This window comes from Bacidia gigantensis (assembly GCF_019456465.1).
Source record: "Bacidia gigantensis strain McMullin 20006 chromosome Unknown contig_244, whole genome shotgun sequence".
Taxonomy (NCBI): domain Eukaryota; kingdom Fungi; phylum Ascomycota; class Lecanoromycetes; order Lecanorales; family Ramalinaceae; genus Bacidia; species Bacidia gigantensis.
This window is the reverse complement of record NW_025408600.1, coordinates 871,111-889,398: the sequence shown is the minus strand read 5'-3', so window position 1 is coordinate 889,398 and position 18,288 is coordinate 871,111. Positions and strand designations below refer to the sequence as shown.

At 49.2% G+C, this 18,288-nt stretch overlaps 9 protein-coding genes across 9 annotated transcripts; 4 read left to right on the top strand and 5 right to left on the bottom strand.

Annotated features, from left to right (window-relative positions):
- Nucleotides 1–129: 129 nt before the first annotated feature.
- On the top strand, nt 130–786 carry KY384_004927 (uncharacterized protein; the record flags this gene model as incomplete). The annotated part of the gene is made up of 2 exons (XM_044813430.1): nt 130–201; nt 280–786. The coding sequence occupies 2 exons, from the start codon at nt 130–132 to the stop codon at nt 784–786; spliced, it is 579 nt and encodes a 192-aa protein (XP_044669708.1).
- Nucleotides 787–970: 184 nt separating this feature from the next.
- Nucleotides 971–2,853, bottom strand: KY384_004926 (uncharacterized protein; the record flags this gene model as incomplete). The annotated part of the gene is made up of 6 exons (XM_044813429.1): nt 971–1,234; nt 1,286–2,016; nt 2,041–2,104; nt 2,167–2,478; nt 2,531–2,731; nt 2,779–2,853. The coding sequence occupies 6 exons, from the start codon at nt 2,851–2,853 to the stop codon at nt 971–973; spliced, it is 1,647 nt and encodes a 548-aa protein (XP_044669707.1).
- A 272-nt stretch (nt 2,854–3,125) lies between these two features.
- KY384_004925 (uncharacterized protein) lies at nt 3,126–4,259 on the top strand (the record flags this gene model as incomplete). The annotated part of the gene is made up of 1 exon (XM_044813428.1): nt 3,126–4,259. One exon carries the CDS (start codon nt 3,126–3,128, stop codon nt 4,257–4,259), a length of 1,134 nt encoding a protein of 377 aa, XP_044669706.1.
- A 294-nt stretch (nt 4,260–4,553) lies between these two features.
- On the bottom strand, nt 4,554–5,453 carry KY384_004924 (uncharacterized protein; the record flags this gene model as incomplete). The annotated part of the gene is made up of 1 exon (XM_044813427.1): nt 4,554–5,453. The coding sequence occupies one exon, from the start codon at nt 5,451–5,453 to the stop codon at nt 4,554–4,556; it is 900 nt and encodes a 299-aa protein (XP_044669705.1).
- Nucleotides 5,454–6,424: 971 nt separating this feature from the next.
- On the top strand, nt 6,425–9,387 carry KY384_004923 (uncharacterized protein; the record flags this gene model as incomplete). The annotated part of the gene is made up of 2 exons (XM_044813426.1): nt 6,425–6,455; nt 6,569–9,387. The coding sequence occupies 2 exons, from the start codon at nt 6,425–6,427 to the stop codon at nt 9,385–9,387; spliced, it is 2,850 nt and encodes a 949-aa protein (XP_044669704.1).
- Nucleotides 9,388–9,887: 500 nt separating this feature from the next.
- Nucleotides 9,888–12,374, bottom strand: KY384_004922 (uncharacterized protein; the record flags this gene model as incomplete). Its single annotated transcript, XM_044813425.1, has 3 exons — nt 9,888–10,871; nt 11,292–11,388; nt 11,665–12,374. 3 exons carry the CDS (start codon nt 12,372–12,374, stop codon nt 9,888–9,890), a joined length of 1,791 nt encoding a protein of 596 aa, XP_044669703.1.
- Nucleotides 12,375–12,995: 621 nt separating this feature from the next.
- On the top strand, nt 12,996–14,162 carry KY384_004921 (uncharacterized protein; the record flags this gene model as incomplete). Its single annotated transcript, XM_044813424.1, has 1 exon — nt 12,996–14,162. One exon carries the CDS (start codon nt 12,996–12,998, stop codon nt 14,160–14,162), a length of 1,167 nt encoding a protein of 388 aa, XP_044669702.1.
- A 107-nt stretch (nt 14,163–14,269) lies between these two features.
- Nucleotides 14,270–15,493, bottom strand: KY384_004920 (uncharacterized protein; the record flags this gene model as incomplete). The annotated part of the gene is made up of 1 exon (XM_044813423.1): nt 14,270–15,493. One exon carries the CDS (start codon nt 15,491–15,493, stop codon nt 14,270–14,272), a length of 1,224 nt encoding a protein of 407 aa, XP_044669701.1.
- A 371-nt stretch (nt 15,494–15,864) lies between these two features.
- Nucleotides 15,865–17,180, bottom strand: KY384_004919 (uncharacterized protein; the record flags this gene model as incomplete). Its single annotated transcript, XM_044813422.1, has 2 exons — nt 15,865–16,540; nt 17,128–17,180. The coding sequence occupies 2 exons, from the start codon at nt 17,178–17,180 to the stop codon at nt 15,865–15,867; spliced, it is 729 nt and encodes a 242-aa protein (XP_044669700.1).
- Nucleotides 17,181–18,288: the final 1,108 nt, after the last annotated feature.

The window sequence follows — 18,288 nt, the reverse complement described above, 5'->3', positions numbered from 1 at the left end:
GCCTGTATATAAAGAAGAATACCGACGTAGACTTTTCATCAGGCACAAATCAGATTAGATAAAGATTTTTACGCACCCGTGCTTTCCATGAGACAACATACATTAAATCATCCACTGGAATGCTACACGATGCCCTACCTTCCCACCGCTCAGTCTTTTCTTGAGCAAGCAACACTCCTGATCTCAGCCCGTCCCACCACCGTAAGTAGCCTTATTCCTCACCTGAGCCTTCCCATTGCCCCACCAAGACTTCCCACCGACTGACTTTCTCGCCTCAAGGCCCGAATAACAACCAAATACAATGTACCGCACCCTGACCCACCGCCTCACCCCTACAAACCTTCGCTCAAACGAAAACCCGACACATCCTCCACCACCTCCCCAGATTACATCGCCCTTAGAGAAAACACTGGAGAAAACCCAAAGAAGCGCAAACGGACATATGCAGAAACTAAGCAGCAGCCAAATTTGATGCTTAAATGCTATGATCCAGCGGGCGGAACATGTTTGAAATATCAGACTGACAAGGCGGCGGAAGTCGGGAGATTGGTGGCTGCGCTGGGGAAATGTGGGAGAATCATGGCGGGGCTACCTGCACCGGAGGAAGAAGGAGGGGAAAGGGAAGCCGTGGAAGCTGAGGCGCTGGAGAAAGCGAATGCTGCGCCATTAAAGGAGCCAGGTGGGGGAGTAAAGGGGAAGGATGGGCCAAAGGATGGGAAGCAACAGCAGAACCAGGGGCAGGGGCAATCCGGGGCTGGGAAGAAGAAAAAGAAAGGGAAGAGGTGACGGAAACGAATATAGTACGACGATGCTTGAGTGGCTCCTTTTCGTGCATCCTTATATGAGGTTCTGATTTGCACCTTGACATATGAAAGATACCCTGTGACGCCTTGCCGGGTTCTAAAAAGCGCTATGGAGAATATGCGCACATGAAGAAAGATGGGTCAACTCCCATAATGGCTACAAATATCTAGTTTTTTGCTGTCAATCGTGTCCTCTCCTCTGAATTCCTCGGTGATTCATCTTCGGAAAATTTGTCTACGTCCTCACCCACGGCGAAGATCGTCTCGCCGTCCAGAGATTGCCGTAGGGTTGGGTTGTGCTCGTTCATAGGCTTTGGTGGTATTGGTGAGAGTGCGCCGTTCGGTTCATGAGTTGGAGATCGTGCGTCTTCTTCGTCGTCGAGTGAGCCTCCGAACGAAGCGATCTCAAAGCCTTCATCGTCTTGCGCAAGCTATACATACATTAGCGTCACGTTACCTTGGGACTGGGGGGATCTTCGCACCTCATCGCTCATTGCAAACCTTCTGTTGTTTACAGTGGGCCGCCAAAGATAGGCTATAAATGCGATGTCGAACAGGTAGACCAGGTTCAACCAACCATCTAGAATGAACCATCTTGTCTTCCAATGACCCGGAACGAAGTCAGGATCCCTTCTCCCTGCAAAGTTGAAGGAATTTAAGAAGAAGAATCCAAATATGACAATGATGCTTCCAAGTATGCACCACCAGAGCTTCTTGTACATGAGGGCCTTTACGTTCTGTTTCCGCTCCAACAGGTCTTTCATTGTGAAGCTCAGTGAATTGAGGGTCCAGACATAAAAGGCTGTCAAAGTGCCTGCCAATGGCAAGATCACAAGAAGAACCAGAGGGCCAGCGTTATCAGGAGTGATTGTCAAGCTTGCGATGGCGTAGATGACCCCGAAGACGAAGTGAGTGAGCGCCAGTGCTCGTACATACCACATTGTCTTGCCCAGGCTAGGTTTAACGACTCCGTAGCCCATACACACTATGAGGAGGAGGAAGAAGGAAAAGGAATTCCGTCCTGCATTCAGAATAGCGACGATGATCATCAAAACTTTGTCGAAAGCGTTGCTACCATGCACGTTCGTATAGTCTTGCGAAATTAGCAGAGAGTAGCGAGAGATGAGGTCTCCTTTACCGTAATAACCCCAAGTCATAAATTGCTCCACAATCAAGAAAATAATGATTGCTGTGATGTAGTTTTGCACCGGCACTGAAGAACATCAGCACGTGTTACCATTCTGTTTGACAAGGCCATACATATGTCGTGGCGATTTTGCACATAAAGGAAAGCCCAAAAACTGCCGAGTGTTAGTTATTATCTCCTGCAAATGATCCAGAGTTGTCCATACATAGCTAGTACCGCGTACACGATTGTCAAGCCTCCGTAGAAAGGAAGTTTAGCAATCTGAGATGCTTGAAGCTCCCCGTATGCATTTCGGAACTCTACCACAGCTTTGTACTCGGAGATTGAGAACCCATAAGTTCCGACACAGTAATAACCGGTTCGTTGAATAGGATATTTCACCTCCTCTGGATCTTTAAGATGTATTGACTTTGTAATGACAGGATTCCTGGACGTGTTTGCTATGTCTGGGTCGAGAATGAATTCGCCTATTTGTTCTTGCTTGCACAGGTTGGCCTCGACTTTATCATCGGTACAGACCCATGTTCTCTGTTTCTGTTCAGCAAGTTGCGCCTCCATATACGAGTTGGTGCAATCATACCGATTCTGCCTCATCAGACTCCCATACCCCGACCAAGTCCTCGTCTTTCCACTCATATATGACGAGGCTGACGACCGGATCTTCGTCACCTTCAGGAGTGGCTTTCGTGAATTTGGTGAGAATGAAAGGGTCTGTATCGCCGCCCCAGGCTTTTCTGCTGTACACGCCATTGCATTGCTGCCTGTCTGAATCTTTCTGTGTCTGTTTCGTATTAGTCAGAGCTTCAACGTCATCTCCACAAGTCGTACAATTTTGACTTCATTTGCAGCAACGAAAACCGCAAATAGCCCGGCTAGCAAACAGGCTCCTTGCGGCAGCCTCATGCTTAGACTCGCGAACAGTAGGCAAGGTAGATTCAAGGAGAGTCAGGGAGCGCAACTGACTACCCATCAAAGCAGCTCTGACACGATGCAGATATCATACACGGCAGTCTACGCATTGGCTCCAGCCTCGTGGCTTCCATTGAAGATGACACCGCTGGCTTGGCACGTAGAAATGGTCGGGCCGTCAACACCGCACAAACACCGACCAATAGCTTAAGCCCGGATGCCAGAAAACAATATACCTCATCAACTGTTTTCTCCAGACTAACAACATGCTAGACACTTTGCATAATGTAAGACAGAATCAGTCACTCCCCTGTGCAAGATGCCAAAACGACGGGGCTTTTACTGTGCGGACCGAGCGCCTTTGCAAAGACTGCTTCATCAAGTACGTGACCACCAAAGTAATCAAGAGGCTCGAAGCAAACAAGGTCCGTGGTGGGTACGGTGAGAAAGCCAGCAAGATTCTCATTCCCATATCCTTCGGCATTTCATCCATATCCTTGTTACATGTTCTAGACGTACACCTACAAAAACGGCAAGGCAAGGGTCGACATGCTGGCCTCTCTGTTCATCTGCTATTCATAGACCACAGTTCTGTTCTTGATCAAGATTTTTCTAGAAACATATCGAGTCTGAAGAATAGATTTGATTCCTTCCCTTTGCAAACTTTACTTCTGGAAGAATGTTTTGATTATGATATCTCTCTTGACACGCTCCTGAATGCTGGCAGCCAAGACTCCCGGATTCCTCGAGGTAACCTGGAGCGCTTGAACCATTTGCTTTCTGCAGTTAAGGGTCAGTCTTCGAAGACTGATGTCTTGGGGATCCTTTGCCAAAGACTCATCGCTGCTTTCGCAAATGCGAATGGATTTGATGTGGTACTTTACGGCGACACTACGTCTCGGCTTGCCGAGCGAACACTTGCCGAGACTGCGAAAGGACGAGGCAGTCTTGTGTCCTTGCAGACAATGGATACGAGGGGCCAAGGCAAGTCAAATCACGTCTATGCGATGCGAGATCTATTGAGAAAGGAGCTCGGTCTTTATGCGGAGGTGGTTGACCCGCCCCTGAGCCCACTCATACTGCAAACTGAGACTACGCCTCCGATGACATCTGCCAAACATAACTCGATTGATGGCTTGATGCGCCAATATGTCGAATCGGTCGAGCTGCAGTACCCCAGTGTGGTCGCCAATGTGGTTAGAACCACGGGGAAGTTGAAGATCCCACAGATTGATGAAGGCACAAGAAATTGCAACATGTGCGACGGGCCTCTCTGGACTCGACCATCTGGCCAACAAGAAAAACCAGAGTCACCCTCAGAAGATCGAAATGGGCTGCTTCGTGCAAGGGAAATTTCATTGCTCTGCCGCGGCTGCGAGCGAACGCTTCAGCCGACTTGAGGTAAGGCACGGGGTCCAAAAATCGAACTCCCGGATGGGTTCCTCTGCTCGATTCGATTACAACCCTTGTCACTGGGCTGAAGGCTTCAAGTAAGAAAAGGTAGTCGAGGGATGCTAGCAGGCCCACAAAGAAAGATTTGAGGTATCAAAGGGACTCCGAAGAAAAACATAATGTCATTTGGGTATCTAATGGTTGCAATAGCTTTCCGCATACTAAGATTATTCAAGTACTTCCAGGTCCGCCTGGAATTAGACCGCCCCATCGCCATACTGAACTCCTAATAGGCCAGTTCATCATAAATCGCGGGCTGTGATGAACTTCTTATTCTGGCTGCCTCCCGTGCGACGGGTTTGAAGTATTGGGAGCTGCTGCGCAACCGGATGTCCGGCACGGCCGATCTCCTTTCGACTCGAGTGCTGCTTGGGACCGGTAAAGAAGTCATTGGAGTCAGGTACTTTAGGCAGTTCGGGCAGAAGTTTTCGCCTCGTGCTACCATGCGGGCTGTCATGACGGGTCGCGTCAGTATGAGTCTTCGACGGACTCTGCCGGAGCATGTCATCATGTTCGCGTTCATCAGAGGGTCGTTGTGACTCCAATGCAAGCTTCTCCTTGTCTTCCAGAGCCTTTTTAACGCGGCGGATGAGCTTTTGCTCGATCAAATTTACGTTTCGAGTATTGCAACGGAACTGTCCATCAAGAAGGGCGCCGACTTCAGGGACGATACCAAGAAGGAACGAGACTCCAATGTTTGACAACATCTGCATACGAGCCTTCTTGCCCAGGCCATTCGTGATCTTGTTGGCAGAGTAGATGAAGCTGAGAGCGATGAGTGCGTCGGTCGCGTCGCCGACTACTGGAACGAGACCGATCAAGAAAGCGACTCGAAATTTGCCTGCCAGAAGAGACGCATTGGGTCGGCCGTCGTAATACATAGCTTTCTTCTTTATGCTGGACAGAATCTTGGCGTCGCTCTCGGGGATACCCAAGCTCATGAAATAAGCCTTGTCTTTTCGATGTTCTGAAGTGGAGACGACCGGCTTCCCCTTGCGATCCAGCTTCGGGGCACCATGACGATCTGTCTTGACCACTTCGTTGTGGTAGAAGAAAGGATCCTGATCGGGCGAAGACTTTAGTACTTGGGTAAGACCGTACTGAGCCAGTGGCTTGCTTACGTCTTTGGAAGTGAAAAACATTATGATTATGTCGGTGACGAGATGGTGGGAGTGTGGTTCGAAGTGATGAGTCTGACAAAAGATGGCTGGCGTCCAGCGCAAGTAATTTGAAGATGACGATCGGAAGGAAGTCGAGACAAGACGGGGAGGCCGGTAGAATATATACGACAAAGGGGTACGGACTGTGCGACAAAGCGCAGGGTCAGATAGCAACAATGATAATGGAGGGAGAGGTGAGGTGATGTCACAGAGCAGACATCTCACAATCAGCTCCAGGTTATTATTGACTGGTGAAGAGCGAAGATGAGGGAAAGGAGGCGGACAATAAATAGGTAAATAGGTCTCAAGAATGTTTGAAATCTAGAATGTTCAGCAATACGTCAAGCCCGCCATTCGTCCCCCCAGATCTGCAGGGTTTCCGGGAGCCGCCGTCGCCTTAACGCTGGTGCTTGTTTTCGCTGCTGTGCCCTCCATTGGCTTTCCTCTCTCCTCCCCATTCTTGACTCCGACCCATCTCCATCTTCATCTTCATGCACTGGTCCTCAACTCTATGGTCGTTGCCTTTTCCCCTCTTCAAAATGCTTTCGAATGGCTATCCATTCGTCGTGCAAAGGAGATTGGGGAGCTCGAGTAGCACGCAAAGGAATGGACGGACCATTCCGATTAGCGTCTGTGGCGTCGTGGCGCAGTCCATGCACAGCCACGACTAAGTCGCTTTCGTCGTCGACACGCCGTTCTGGCCTTCCTGCGTCCCATCAATACGGAGGAGCTAGACACCTAATTCACTCGCCTCGAAGCTTCGATGATCTCGGACCATTATTCTTCTTGACACCCTCTGCGTTGTATGTGTCTAACGAGTGGCTCCTCTGACCAATCTCTGCTTGAACCAGTCGATCTCTCTTGCGCCATCTCCGCCGTTACTCTTAACTCATCACTCTCTTTGACCTGCAGTGCCCGCAGCGGGTCGGAGATGTGGCAGCTTGAAGACTACGATGGAAGAGAACAAGATGCAGCTAGTAGACTGTAAGATTCCCCACTGATGGTTTGCCTTGTGCGATCCGACAGTTGGCGCTTGAAGCCTTTCCCTTCCAATCCATCACTCAACAACCCTCCACTTAACTGACCGTGATGTGCAGGGCTGGATGATCTCTGCGTACGCTTTGTCATCAATTTACCCGTGGAGGAGCTTGAATCACCAGAACGAATATGTTTCCAAATAGAAGAAGCTCAATGGCATTACGAGGACTTCATCCGGCCTCTGGACCCCGACCTCCCTTCTTTGAACCTCCGAGCCTTCACCAAGAAAATGTTTGCTCATTGCCCGCTTCTTTGTGATTGGACCGAAGATCAACAAGATGAAGCCTTCAAAGCCTTCTTAGAATACAAACAAACCGTCCCCGTCCGAGGTGCTATCATGCTGAATGACACGATGGATGACGTTCTCATGGTGAAGGGATGGAAAAAAGGTGCCAGTTGGAGCTTCCCGAGAGGGAAATTGAACCAGAATGAGCTGGACCTTACTTGTGCCATACGTGAGGTGCAAGAGGAGACAGGTTACAACCTCAAGATGGCAGGCCTCATAGGCGAAGAAGAGGACATGAAGTCGATTGAAGTAGAAATCAGAGGCCAGGATCTTAAAATGTACGTCTTTCGCGGAGTTCCTATGGACACTCACTTCGAACCCCAAACGCGAAAGGAGATTAGTAAAATCGAATGGCATAAGCTTTCTGGCCTGCCGACGCTGAAAAAGCAGAAACAACAGCAAGCACAACAGCCGTCTCAAAAGAGTCAGGGAGAAGACTTGGCCAAAAATGCGAATAAATACTACATGGTGGCTCCATTCCTTGGCTCTCTCAAGAGATGGATCACGCAGCAGAAAAAGCAAGACAAAGTCGTGCAGGCTAGTCAGGCGAAGACCGTCAAGCATACGCATGATACTAGCGTAGAGAGTCCTTTTCATGAGCAGGAGGATATGGGTGAACGGACCGATGTAGAGCAAGCAGGGCAACAGCATCTAACCCGCCTTTTGGATACGCTTCGTCAGTCAAGTCAGGCAAAGGCCAGCGATCTACCTGAGGTCACACATGAAGCAACACAGTCGGGAGTTGATCAGACGCTTGCAATGCCCAAGTCAGCGGACTTATTGGCGTTGCTTCGCAAGGAAGTTGATCCAGTACCGGAGCAGGAGCCACATACACCTTTCGATCGAATGATCACAGAGCCTGAGTATCCACGGTCTCCTTCTCGCCACGCTCCTTTGTCTCAGACGTCAGATCTTACACCTCCTGTATTCCCCATGTACCCTCCGCAGCCCATACTATCCAGCCATGATCCTATATTACAAGCCTCGGACCCGTTGCAACCTCAACCACAACCTCACCAACTGCAGCCAATTCCTCCGCCACAACGCCCTGCCCAACTCGCTCCACGCCCGGTGAGACCACCTATCGTCACAACCGAGAGACCGGCACTGGCACCCTACCAGCGTACGCACGACAATGAAGGCCGAGGTGCCGCTCCACCCTTCGGATCTCGGCAATCATTTCCACCTCAAGCCAGCAAATTACCTACGCCACAGCTCAACAAGCATACATCGTCGCTCCTCAACCTGTTCAAAGGTAGCGCACCTGCTAGTTCATCTCAGGCCAACATCGACTTTCAAAAACAAGCCGAAGCTGAAGATTCGAAGGAACGACGCAATCCTGCTCCTCTCAGCACGTTTGTGCCCCCACAAATATCTCGTCAATCATCCAACAAAGCCCCTCGGAAAGCTAGCCAACCTTCTGCACATCAGGATAAGCTTCTTAACATGTTTCGACGACCAAGCACTCCCAAGACTGCCTCGAAAGGTCTGGAGCCTCCTCCGGCTGTAGTTGAGCTTTCGGCATCTCCAAAGCCACCTCGACTGGACAGAATGCCAAAGCCTGCGCAAATACCGCAGGAAGCAAACCCTCCGAGCAAGGACGCGCAGCTTGGGCAAGTCATTATACAGAAGCCGCCCACTCAAGATGAACCGCCCGTGTCTGCAACTATCAAGGGGCCTCTTAATACTCCAGAATTTGAAATGATCAGATCGTCGCACTTAGGGAAAGATAATGAACTTGTTGCAGGATTGACCAAGCCAGTAAAGGTCTCACCAATCCAAATTCTTTCAAGGCCCGGGAGCTCTCATCGCCGTGGGAATAATTCGCCTTCTAGGATGTCTCTTAGGCACAAGCCGAACCCACCAAAGGAGGCCCGTTCTGGGAATACGCCAGAAACCCCTATAAAACATGACCTTCTCCCTCCTCGAAACATGGGCCCAAGAACTACAACTCTGGCAAAGAATTCGCAGCCTTCAACGCCTAATCTCAAGGCCCGTGACGATCCACAAAAGCCCTTCCAACCGCAAATCCTTCGGCGTCCTGACACCTCTCATAGCATCAATGAGCCTTCGCCGATCCAACCCCTCCCTTCACCCCAACACCAAATCCCTAAGCCTCAACATACTGCTCAATCACACGAACACAAGAAGAGCCTCCTTTCTCTATTCACTAGACCTCAACCAGCAGTCTCGCCGCCTAGTGCCGCCCCAACTGATATCTCAAGCATCGTCAGTCCTATCGATGATGCCACGACGCCCACGGCACCCAAAGCTACACGACAGGCCAGGGATGTCTCTACGTCCCAGTCCTCCGTTGTATCGACCATTAAATCTCCGCCTTCGGTAATCATGCAGCGAGAAAAGTCTAAGCAGGGCAAGAAATTCTATGCCCCTGATCGCATGCCTGCTTCCCCAATTCAAAGCAGCACTTTGGATGGCAAAATCGCTAATGGCATAGTTTCTGAAAGAGAAAGTAGAAAGGCTAGTCCCAGCAAGGTTCAGAGTGCTAGTACGACGCCGGTGCAGAAGGACTTTTTGCTAGGGTATCTGAATGATGTAGTCAAGGGGGGCGATGAAGGTTGGGATTTGTGACCATCATCAATGCATTTCAGATATCAGGCAATCTAACGTCATGCCTTTCCAGGTGTTGATGCCTGCGTTTCTATCCAAATGTTCTACAGAGGTAGCTGATAGAAGAAAGCAGGAGTTAACCTGTATGATAATCAACAGGCGAGGTCAATTCTGGACATGTGTTAGATACCCTGGAGATGTTATAGAGACCTTTGAAGTCCGGCACGTTCATGAATCCATTCACGCTTCATGTCTTTCATTATACCTATCAACTATATGCACGCTGTTGAAGTTGCCAGCATGCTCACAGCAGCCCGTACCAAGTATAACTCGCATGCGCCATGAACACTGCCTGCACTTATCTCCCGATTCTCCAGTTCCTACTTCCTGCCAGACTAACCCGCGATACTCCCTTCTTAATAATAATAAATATGTAAACCAGTTGTGCCAACAATAGACAGACAATGAATTAAGCTCTTCTTCGGCCCCGCAGGCACCTTTTTGAAATTTCTATCCTCTTATCAAGACATCCCCGAGCGCCTCGCCTGCCTCTTTCTCCCCACCTTCTTGAAGTCCCGTTGCAGATGCCCCATGTCATCCTCTGTGATTGTAGAAATACGGCTCCTCAAATTCCGCTCTTCACCATGGATCCTAGTCCAGGAGCTCAGGTTGTCACCGGAAGAAGATCCGTCTGTGCTGCTCATTGCCTGTGCTGGTAGCACATGGAGGGGGATATCGCTCAAATTCAATGCTGGGGGAGACTGGTCCTCGGGCTTCAGTTCAGAGTTTGCAGCACGGGTTTTCCCTGACGATTGACGCCTAGGACATGATGAGGCAGCGACTGTGGACTGCTTTTGATCCTTGACCTCAGGGTTGCCCGATTCTTGAGGGATGTCAAGTGATTTGGGAGTAGATTTTGGCGATATTGGCGGTGAGTAGTTTAATTTCATGTTAGAAATGGCAGCTATGTGAGATTTTCTCATGGACCGTGTTATGGAACCTGTCGAATCGGTGGCACAAATGGCCTTAGGCCATTCAAACTTGTTCAATTGCGACTGCAACCGGCGTCTCTTTGCGAGCGTAAAGCCTTCATCTTCTGCAATCGCACCAGAGCGCGTATGGCAAGAGGGCGGAGGGCTGGCACATTGTGCCTTTTTCGCTTGAGGTGTGAGGGCGCCAGCGCCACCTTCGCGAATGTTTTTGACACCACGAGCCGGCTTCTTCTTGGAGTTCCAGCGGGGAGGCCGAAATGATCCTATAGGAGGGTATTGGAAAGGCAAATGCTTTCTCGCCTTATGAGCATACATGGGCAGTGTGAGTAATTCGTTTTCCTTCGACTGCTTAGGCGGCATCTGACTTGCGCCTTGTAGGGGCTTGTCTCCCGAGTCATAATCATTTAGGTCTGAGATGGTTCTGTCTGGAGATGGAGACTCCGACTTTGATGTTATAGAGGTCTTCGATCGCGGAGAAAAAGTGAAACCAACGTCTGGCAAAGGAGCAGCGGACTTCTCAAGATTTCGGGGGAATCCTGCTGAAGGTGGTTCCAAAACGGAGCCATCCTTTGACGAAGCATCCATTAAACACCCCCGCCTACTTTCTTTCACAGTTGATGTTGGTTGAGCCGGGCAGAGCGTTCTACTCCTGCAATCTGGCAATAACCTAGATAAATTGGGCCCGAATAGGCCTTAGTAGATGCTACTTTAGCTGGAATACAGTCGTCGTCTTTGTGGTAATCTCTGAGTTCCAGGAGTCAATAAAACCCTGTCGAGATCCTGGTTAAGGAAGGTGCGTTCCACATGTCTGGTAGCTCCTTTTGGTGAAACACTATTCCGCAAGGAAATAATCATATTTGTAGAGGAAAGGATTCAGAATTGGCCGAGTGGAACCCTCTTCGGTCCTAGGTATAGACGCAGGAGATAGCTTACTAGGCTTTCCAACTTCAAGCTCAGGACTAAGAAATCTATCAGAGCTAGCGCTGATTTTATGCCTTCATGATCCAGGAGATATTTACCTTGTGCAAAGCTATTAGAGAGAAGACTGGGGTAGCGATTTGCTATTGATGAAGTGGCTGTCTCATAAATTGTGAGAAGTCTTCAAAGAACGTGAGAAGTTGACCTCCAAGCAAAAGTTGAGCTTGCGTGGAAGGAGTACTTGGCTCGCCACCCCAACAGCCCCGCCGAGAAGCTTCAGATCACCAACTGTGCTTACTTGAGAGCACATTTTTTGCTACCTCGGTCAGCAAACCTCTGTCGCTCGGTCTGTCGGAGTGTACAGCCTTGGAGGATGTGAGTAACGTACTTCGCATTGAATGAGGAGCTTACGTCGTCTGGCTTGGAGCTCGCGTGATGAAATCCCGCTTCCTTGGTTTCCTCATTTGACAAAGGCCACCCTCCTGTATTTGGAATATCTCCATGTCGCCCATTCTTTGATTGGTGATTGATGGTTTGTGTTGGTACGGACTGAGGCTTAGCAGATAAGTCTAGAGCATTGTGATACGCATTCGGATCATTGGCCTCATCATTCTTACGAGCATCCTCGTACATTGCTATCACAGCTTTGATCTCATGGCTTAGGTCCAATTGACAGTCAAACTGGGCAAACTCTCTTTCTGGTTGTTCGATATATTCTCTGACTTTTCGAAGAGTGTTCTGGTACTGTCGCAGCCTGTTGGGAAGCCCCTGCCCCTTCGTGAACGATAGCAAGCCCGCAATGACGGTGTTGGCTGCCCCGATGGCAGTGATTGCTATGTGAGAGCCGTTCGCGGCACCAAGCGCCGTTAGAATCGCAGCGAAGATGATCTGCAGGAGCAAGCATGTATTGATAAGCCAGGCGAAAGAATAATACTGGATTTTTGCGTGCTTCTCGGCTAGGACGACGCGCTTGTAGACGCCCAGATTAGGTGTGATACGCTTCCACGATTTAGGGCCCGATGAGAAGACGTCTGTGATACCCACGCCTTCACGAAACATGGCTAGCCTATCTATACTAGCTGTGTGTTCAATGTCCATTTCGACGGAAGTCCAGCACGAGACAAGAATAGGACTGAGTTTATATTGATATTGAGAGAGAGAGAGAGAGAGAGAGAGAAAAAGGAAGACAAGAGCTACGTAAATCGATTGTAGGTGGATTTGGACAGCTTGAGTGCATCCCATGAACATTTGTTAGATATTGCGCTAATGGACAGGCAAGAGCGTCTGTCACATCGAGCAACAAGCTTGGAAGGAGCTGTCACTTGGATGCAGCTCACACTTTAGACCTGCCTTCTAAAGAGGTAGGAATATTTACCAAAGTCTTCCTTTGAACATATTTTTTCACCTACCACTTCCACTTACAATAGGCCCCTGGCTCTCTACAATCCCGTATCATTCTTTTTTGATGCACTGACAACATCTTACAAGTCTTGACACGGTTCGTGATTTATTTGAGAAGATATTCTTGGCGAGGTTTCCAGCGATAAGACCTCCATGAACATTGGTGGATGAGGAAAGAAAGACTTACAAAAATGAGCGAGGGTAGTTGTTAGTAGAATACATGTAACTTACGAACGGAACTCCCGCAAAAACAACCAATGACGTATTTTGTAATTCTATCTTATATCGCTCATTCCGTGATCCGTTTTGCTAGTTTGCATGTCTTTGACTGGCACACGTCCATATGTGTGCTTCACGTGTCGAAAGACAGCGTTATATTTCCTCCGAAGAAGTCCAACTCGCAGACTCACAACGACCTCTGTTCCATCATTGCCCCCGCCGAAGGCCTTCGCTCCGCTCTCATCCCGCCGCCTAATTCTGCTGAATGGCCAAGATGCCTCAAAATATTTACAGGGGCTGATATCGGCGAACGTGACATTCGCTAGGCAAGAGGCCCAGCAAGGCTTCTATACAGCCTTTCTGAATGCACAAGGGCGAGTTCTGCACGATGTCTTCGTACGTCCCATCTCAAGTTTAGCTTCATGGAGAGGTGGTCCGTCGAGTGTGAACGATGGAGGATACCTGGTCGAGGTCGATGCAAAAGAGGTGGATACACTCTATAAGCACCTGAAAAGGTACAAATTGAGAGCGAAGATCGGACTACGGATAATCGACGAGGACGACTTGAAGCCTTGGGCTGTCTGGGGACACGTCCTACGAGAGTCAAATGATTTGACATTGCTCGATCGCCGATTGCCGAATCTCTTTATGGGCTACCGCACATACCAGCCAGACAACTCACGACCCAATATTGAGGCAGACCAAGTCCCCTTTGAATCCTACGAGCTGCGACGCATGCTCAATGGTGTCCCTGAAGGTCAGACCGAGATACCCAAAGGGACTGCCCTTCCACAAGAGAGTAACATCGACTACATGGGGGGCATAGATTTCCGAAAAGGTTGCTATGTGGGTCAAGAATTGACGATTCGCACACATCATACCGGGGTTGTGAGGAAGCGCATACTCCCTGTTCAATTGTACAGTGTTTCTGATGGAGCTCCGGGTGACTTGTTATATAAGCACGAAACTAGTGTAGATTTGCCCCCGAGCGGAACGAACATCAGCCGAGCTGACAAGAAAGGGAGGAACGCAGGGAAGTTCTTGGGTGGGATCGGGAATATTGGATTGGCGCTTTGCAGGCTGGAGATCATGACGGATACGACGTTGACGGGAGAGGGTAGTCAGTGGGATGCGAAAGATGATTTCAAAATTACACGGGACAGCGGAGATGGTGATGTGGGGAGGGAAATCAGAGTCAAGGCTTTTGTGCCTCGGTGGCACGAGGAGAGAGCAGAAGCACAAAGAGTGCAGAGACCGAATGGCTGAGTCGAACAAGACGTATGTAAGATAATGACATTGACCAGCTATCCAGGGTATCATGTGTAAAACAACCGAACTCCATCACTAAAATACTGAGCTCTTTTTGTTCCAAGTCATGCATTTCCGTTTCCATTTCCATTTCCATTAACCTTTGGCGCAGCATCAGCTCGCTCATCCTCTCGTTCGATCTCAGCAGCCAGTCGCTTCTGCTCCAACTTCCTCAGTCGTATAATGGTCATCTCTTCTAGGCTAGGGCTGTTAGACCCAAGTCCCTTTCCGAAAGGAGAGTTTTTTGGGGTACCAGTTGATGTGGCGGAGAAAGATGCAAAAGAGGGCTTCTTGTTCAGCGGATTACCGTTCTCGTGAGGGAGCTTGACGGATGTAGTGGGACTGTCGAAACGTTTTGAATCTTTCGATGGGGTAGTAGTAGTCGGTCGCTGTGGTGTCGAAGGGGCGTGGGAAGAAACACCGTTCCAAGTACTTCCACTAATAATGTCTGGCTCTTTATTCGCAGCCCATTGCACCGAACGGTATAATTGCCACTCTTCTCCATACTGCGCGGGAAAGTCTTCCACTGCGGCATGGGCGTCGACAACTGACCTATATTGTATCATGCAGGTGAGTGCCATTTCCTTCTTCTTCGCGCCAGTCAGTCGCAGCATCTTCGGATTCAATAAATCGGCGCTCTCGATGGGACCAAATTCTGAGAAAAGCTTCTTGACCGACTCCGCCGTCATATCCCCTCCCTTTCCCTCGATAGGCCATCGGACCTTGATTGTGCGATCGATTTCGGACACGTCTGATTGTCCCAATGTAGGAGTAGACGTTTTGAGATTCTGTAAGATCAGCTCTGCAGCAGCGTGCTTCTGCTCTTCCTCCTCTCTCATCTCTCGCCTCAATGTATCCTCCCTCTCCTGCCGTCTCCTCTTCCCATCTTCCGCCAATCTCCTAATCTCCCTTTCCAACTTCTTTTCCTCATCATCCTCCTCATCTCTGGGCCTCTTGACACCCCTCTCCCTAGCCTCCAAATCATCTTTCATTTGCCGTCTCCGGCCCTCAAACAACTCATTCTGCCGCTGCCTCTGCAATTTGGCATTTCTTGCGTTGTTGTATGTATCCTTCCATGAAGGATCAGATAACAGCTCGTAGGCTATGTTCGCAAGATGGAACTTTTCTTTAGCGGCTTCGTTGTCGCCAACTTTGTCAGGATGGTATTTGAGCGCTGTTTTTCGCCACGCTCGGTCGAGTTCTTTTTGGCTGGACTCGTAGGAGACTCCGAGGAGGTCGTAGAAATCTAAGTCCGATTTGACATAGGACGAGAGGTCTGCTGACGACATCTTGGAGAGTTGAATGCTCCTTGGTTCATGCGACGCGCAAAGTCGGTGGATTGGTAAAGTGATGGAGCGATTGCCTGGCAAAACTCGCCCCAGATCGATGTCACGTGATCAGTCTTTTCACGCAGGGGTTTGAGGAAAGTTTTTGCGATAAGAATAATCTGAGATCACAGAACAAAGATTCATGTGTCGGGGGAGTTTTGCAAAGGTGGCGGTATAACTTGTGCTTGAAAGGATTACAGAGAGAAACAAGGTAAAGGCGAGGAGCCAATAGGTACAGAGTCGGCACCTATTCACAGGTGTTCAAATCTACTATTTCAAAGAACATAATTAGTATTGCCTGGCTACGATATATGACTTGATGCCTTGCAGGCTTAATTGTGATGCTCCTCTCTAAACCACGGAACCTCCATGACCATATTTCCACGCCTCCCCCACATGTGGACACCAATATCCTCGTCCTCCTCTTCATCCGTTTCATTGCCCCGATATTCCTTGATTTTTGCTCTCAAAGGCCATTCCCCCAGGTCAGCCCGATCTTGAATGTTCTGAGGGTGAGACTCATCATGGATGACCTGGGCTTTTGACAAAGCGTGCGAAGGCACCACAAGCTCTTGGACAGATCCTGGCGTTGACTCGTCCGGAAAAGATTCTATTCGGCCCCTTGGAGTTTTGGTGCTGGCGGCAGATCTGGAGGATGATTCTTTCTCGCTGGAAATGGCAGGATGATGATAGCGTCGCTCTGCAAAACTGTCTTTCTGTATTCCTCGCGCAGCAACAGCCATGAGCTGGTTGAGCACCATGAATTCTAGCTTAAACTTTAAGATATAGCTACACGTCTGGATTGGATGACTGATGCCTGTTTGATTGAGAAATACCAAGATTACCGTCAAGATGTCGAATGAGACGACTGCACCATTGACATAGATGAGATCCGTCATGACTCGCCGCTGCTTCACGCTAGACTTTAACTTGAGGAGTATGATCAGTGATGAAATGTAGATAGCAGATATCAGACACTCGACGAGAGTGTAGCCAATTTGGTTGTATCTGTCAACGATAGCCTCTCTTGGCGAATAGAGTGATGACAGATGGGAGTCATGTGAGTTATACCTTCATCAAGTCGGAGTCAGCAATGCTTTTATAGACTGCGAGAAGGAGTCACGGGACATATGTCTCGAGTTATGACTTCGCAAACATGACTCACGCCTGCCAGTCCACCACCCAGGACGGTACGATCATCAGAATAGCAACGGCTATGATGGTGATGAGTACGCCTCGCTGGAGCCTTTGGTCCCGATTAACGAGATGTAGCCTAGAATAGAGTACCAAAGACTGAGCGGGAGCGTATATGGTCCAGCCTCCGACGATGAACAGAGTGTACAGCGGCCACAGATGTTCAGTGTTAGGGACGAAATGCTTCAAGACAACCCCAACAGAGTCGAGGAGGCATCCCCAGATTCCTAGTAACATAGACCAGAAGTAAAGACCCCGTTTCTTTCTGAAAACCCGGTAGATGCTAAATTGGACGTCGAGGAAAAGGTAGAACGATAAGGTGACGAAGCTGATTGCCGCCAAATCTTCACCTGGCCTGGAGGTATGTCAGATTATGTTGATGAAGTGGGTCGTCTACGTACTTCCACTCCGCCGGAGCCGATTCGTTGATGGCATATATCGAAGAGGAGACCATTGTGCAAAGTCACAGCACACGTGAGAAGACCAGCACTACTAAAGGAGGCGCGATGGGGGGGAAGAGAGAGGGGAGAAGAAGATGAAAGACAAGAGCCCGATCGTTGCAGTCCTCGGTGAAGCACGCTCCACAGCCTTGCATGCCATATCGTTTTGCATAAACGAAGATCTCATCGTATGTTTCAAGCAAGCCCAGGCTATGAAAGGCTTGATTTTGCGAACACTCTGACTAGCCGTTCAGCTTCTTTTTTGAAAGGACAAAGCTACCCATGACGCAATTCTAAGTAATGCAAGCAAACAACAGCCAGGACCTGATGCAAGGAGAAGGCACAGAGGGGATGAGAAATCCAAGGTGACGCTGGATGTTGCGGCATCACGTCTGGTCTTTTCGAGGAAAAGTGCTACCGCATGCGCGAAGATTACCAATTGGTTGACAGCGCCATCGTTGGCGTCGAAATAAAGGGCGTACATGCAGGAAGCCACGTGGATCTGCACCGTGCCGTCTTGAGTGTTACAACAAGGCTGCGCCTGGATCCTATTGACAGAATGCGCTTCAAGATCGTGTTATGGGTGGGAAAAAATCATCGGAGTAACAATAACCATGCATGCTTTTGACCCAGTTGCAAGGATACGGTATATATAATGTAACAAATTACTAGCGCATGTAGTATACTTGACGCCAAGAATGCGTCCCTTCACCTGTTCTAGAGAAACAATATCGCAGGGGGAAAACTAGAAAATCATCAAGACGACAAAAGTCAAGATTACTTGGACTAGTTTCCATTCCTCAACAGTCCCGCTATGAAATGATTTGTATTTGGATTTCCTCGCTTTCCACAAGCTGCTGAGGTCACGTATTGATATGCAACAAGCCTGGTGGTTATGGTTGCTGTAACTATTTGCCCCCTTAAAGGGCGTTTTGAGCGACTTTACCTGAGATAGATGATGGCACAGAACAGAAGAGGTACGATATTGACAACGTTTCGTTGGTCCAGTTGCGCCTGGATTGTATGGCCCACCCAGGTCTTATAGGCATCTCGATTTCATATGCCCGGTGCGTTCTGGCCACGATTGGCATCCACATGCGAACCACTCGAAGTTCATTTGAT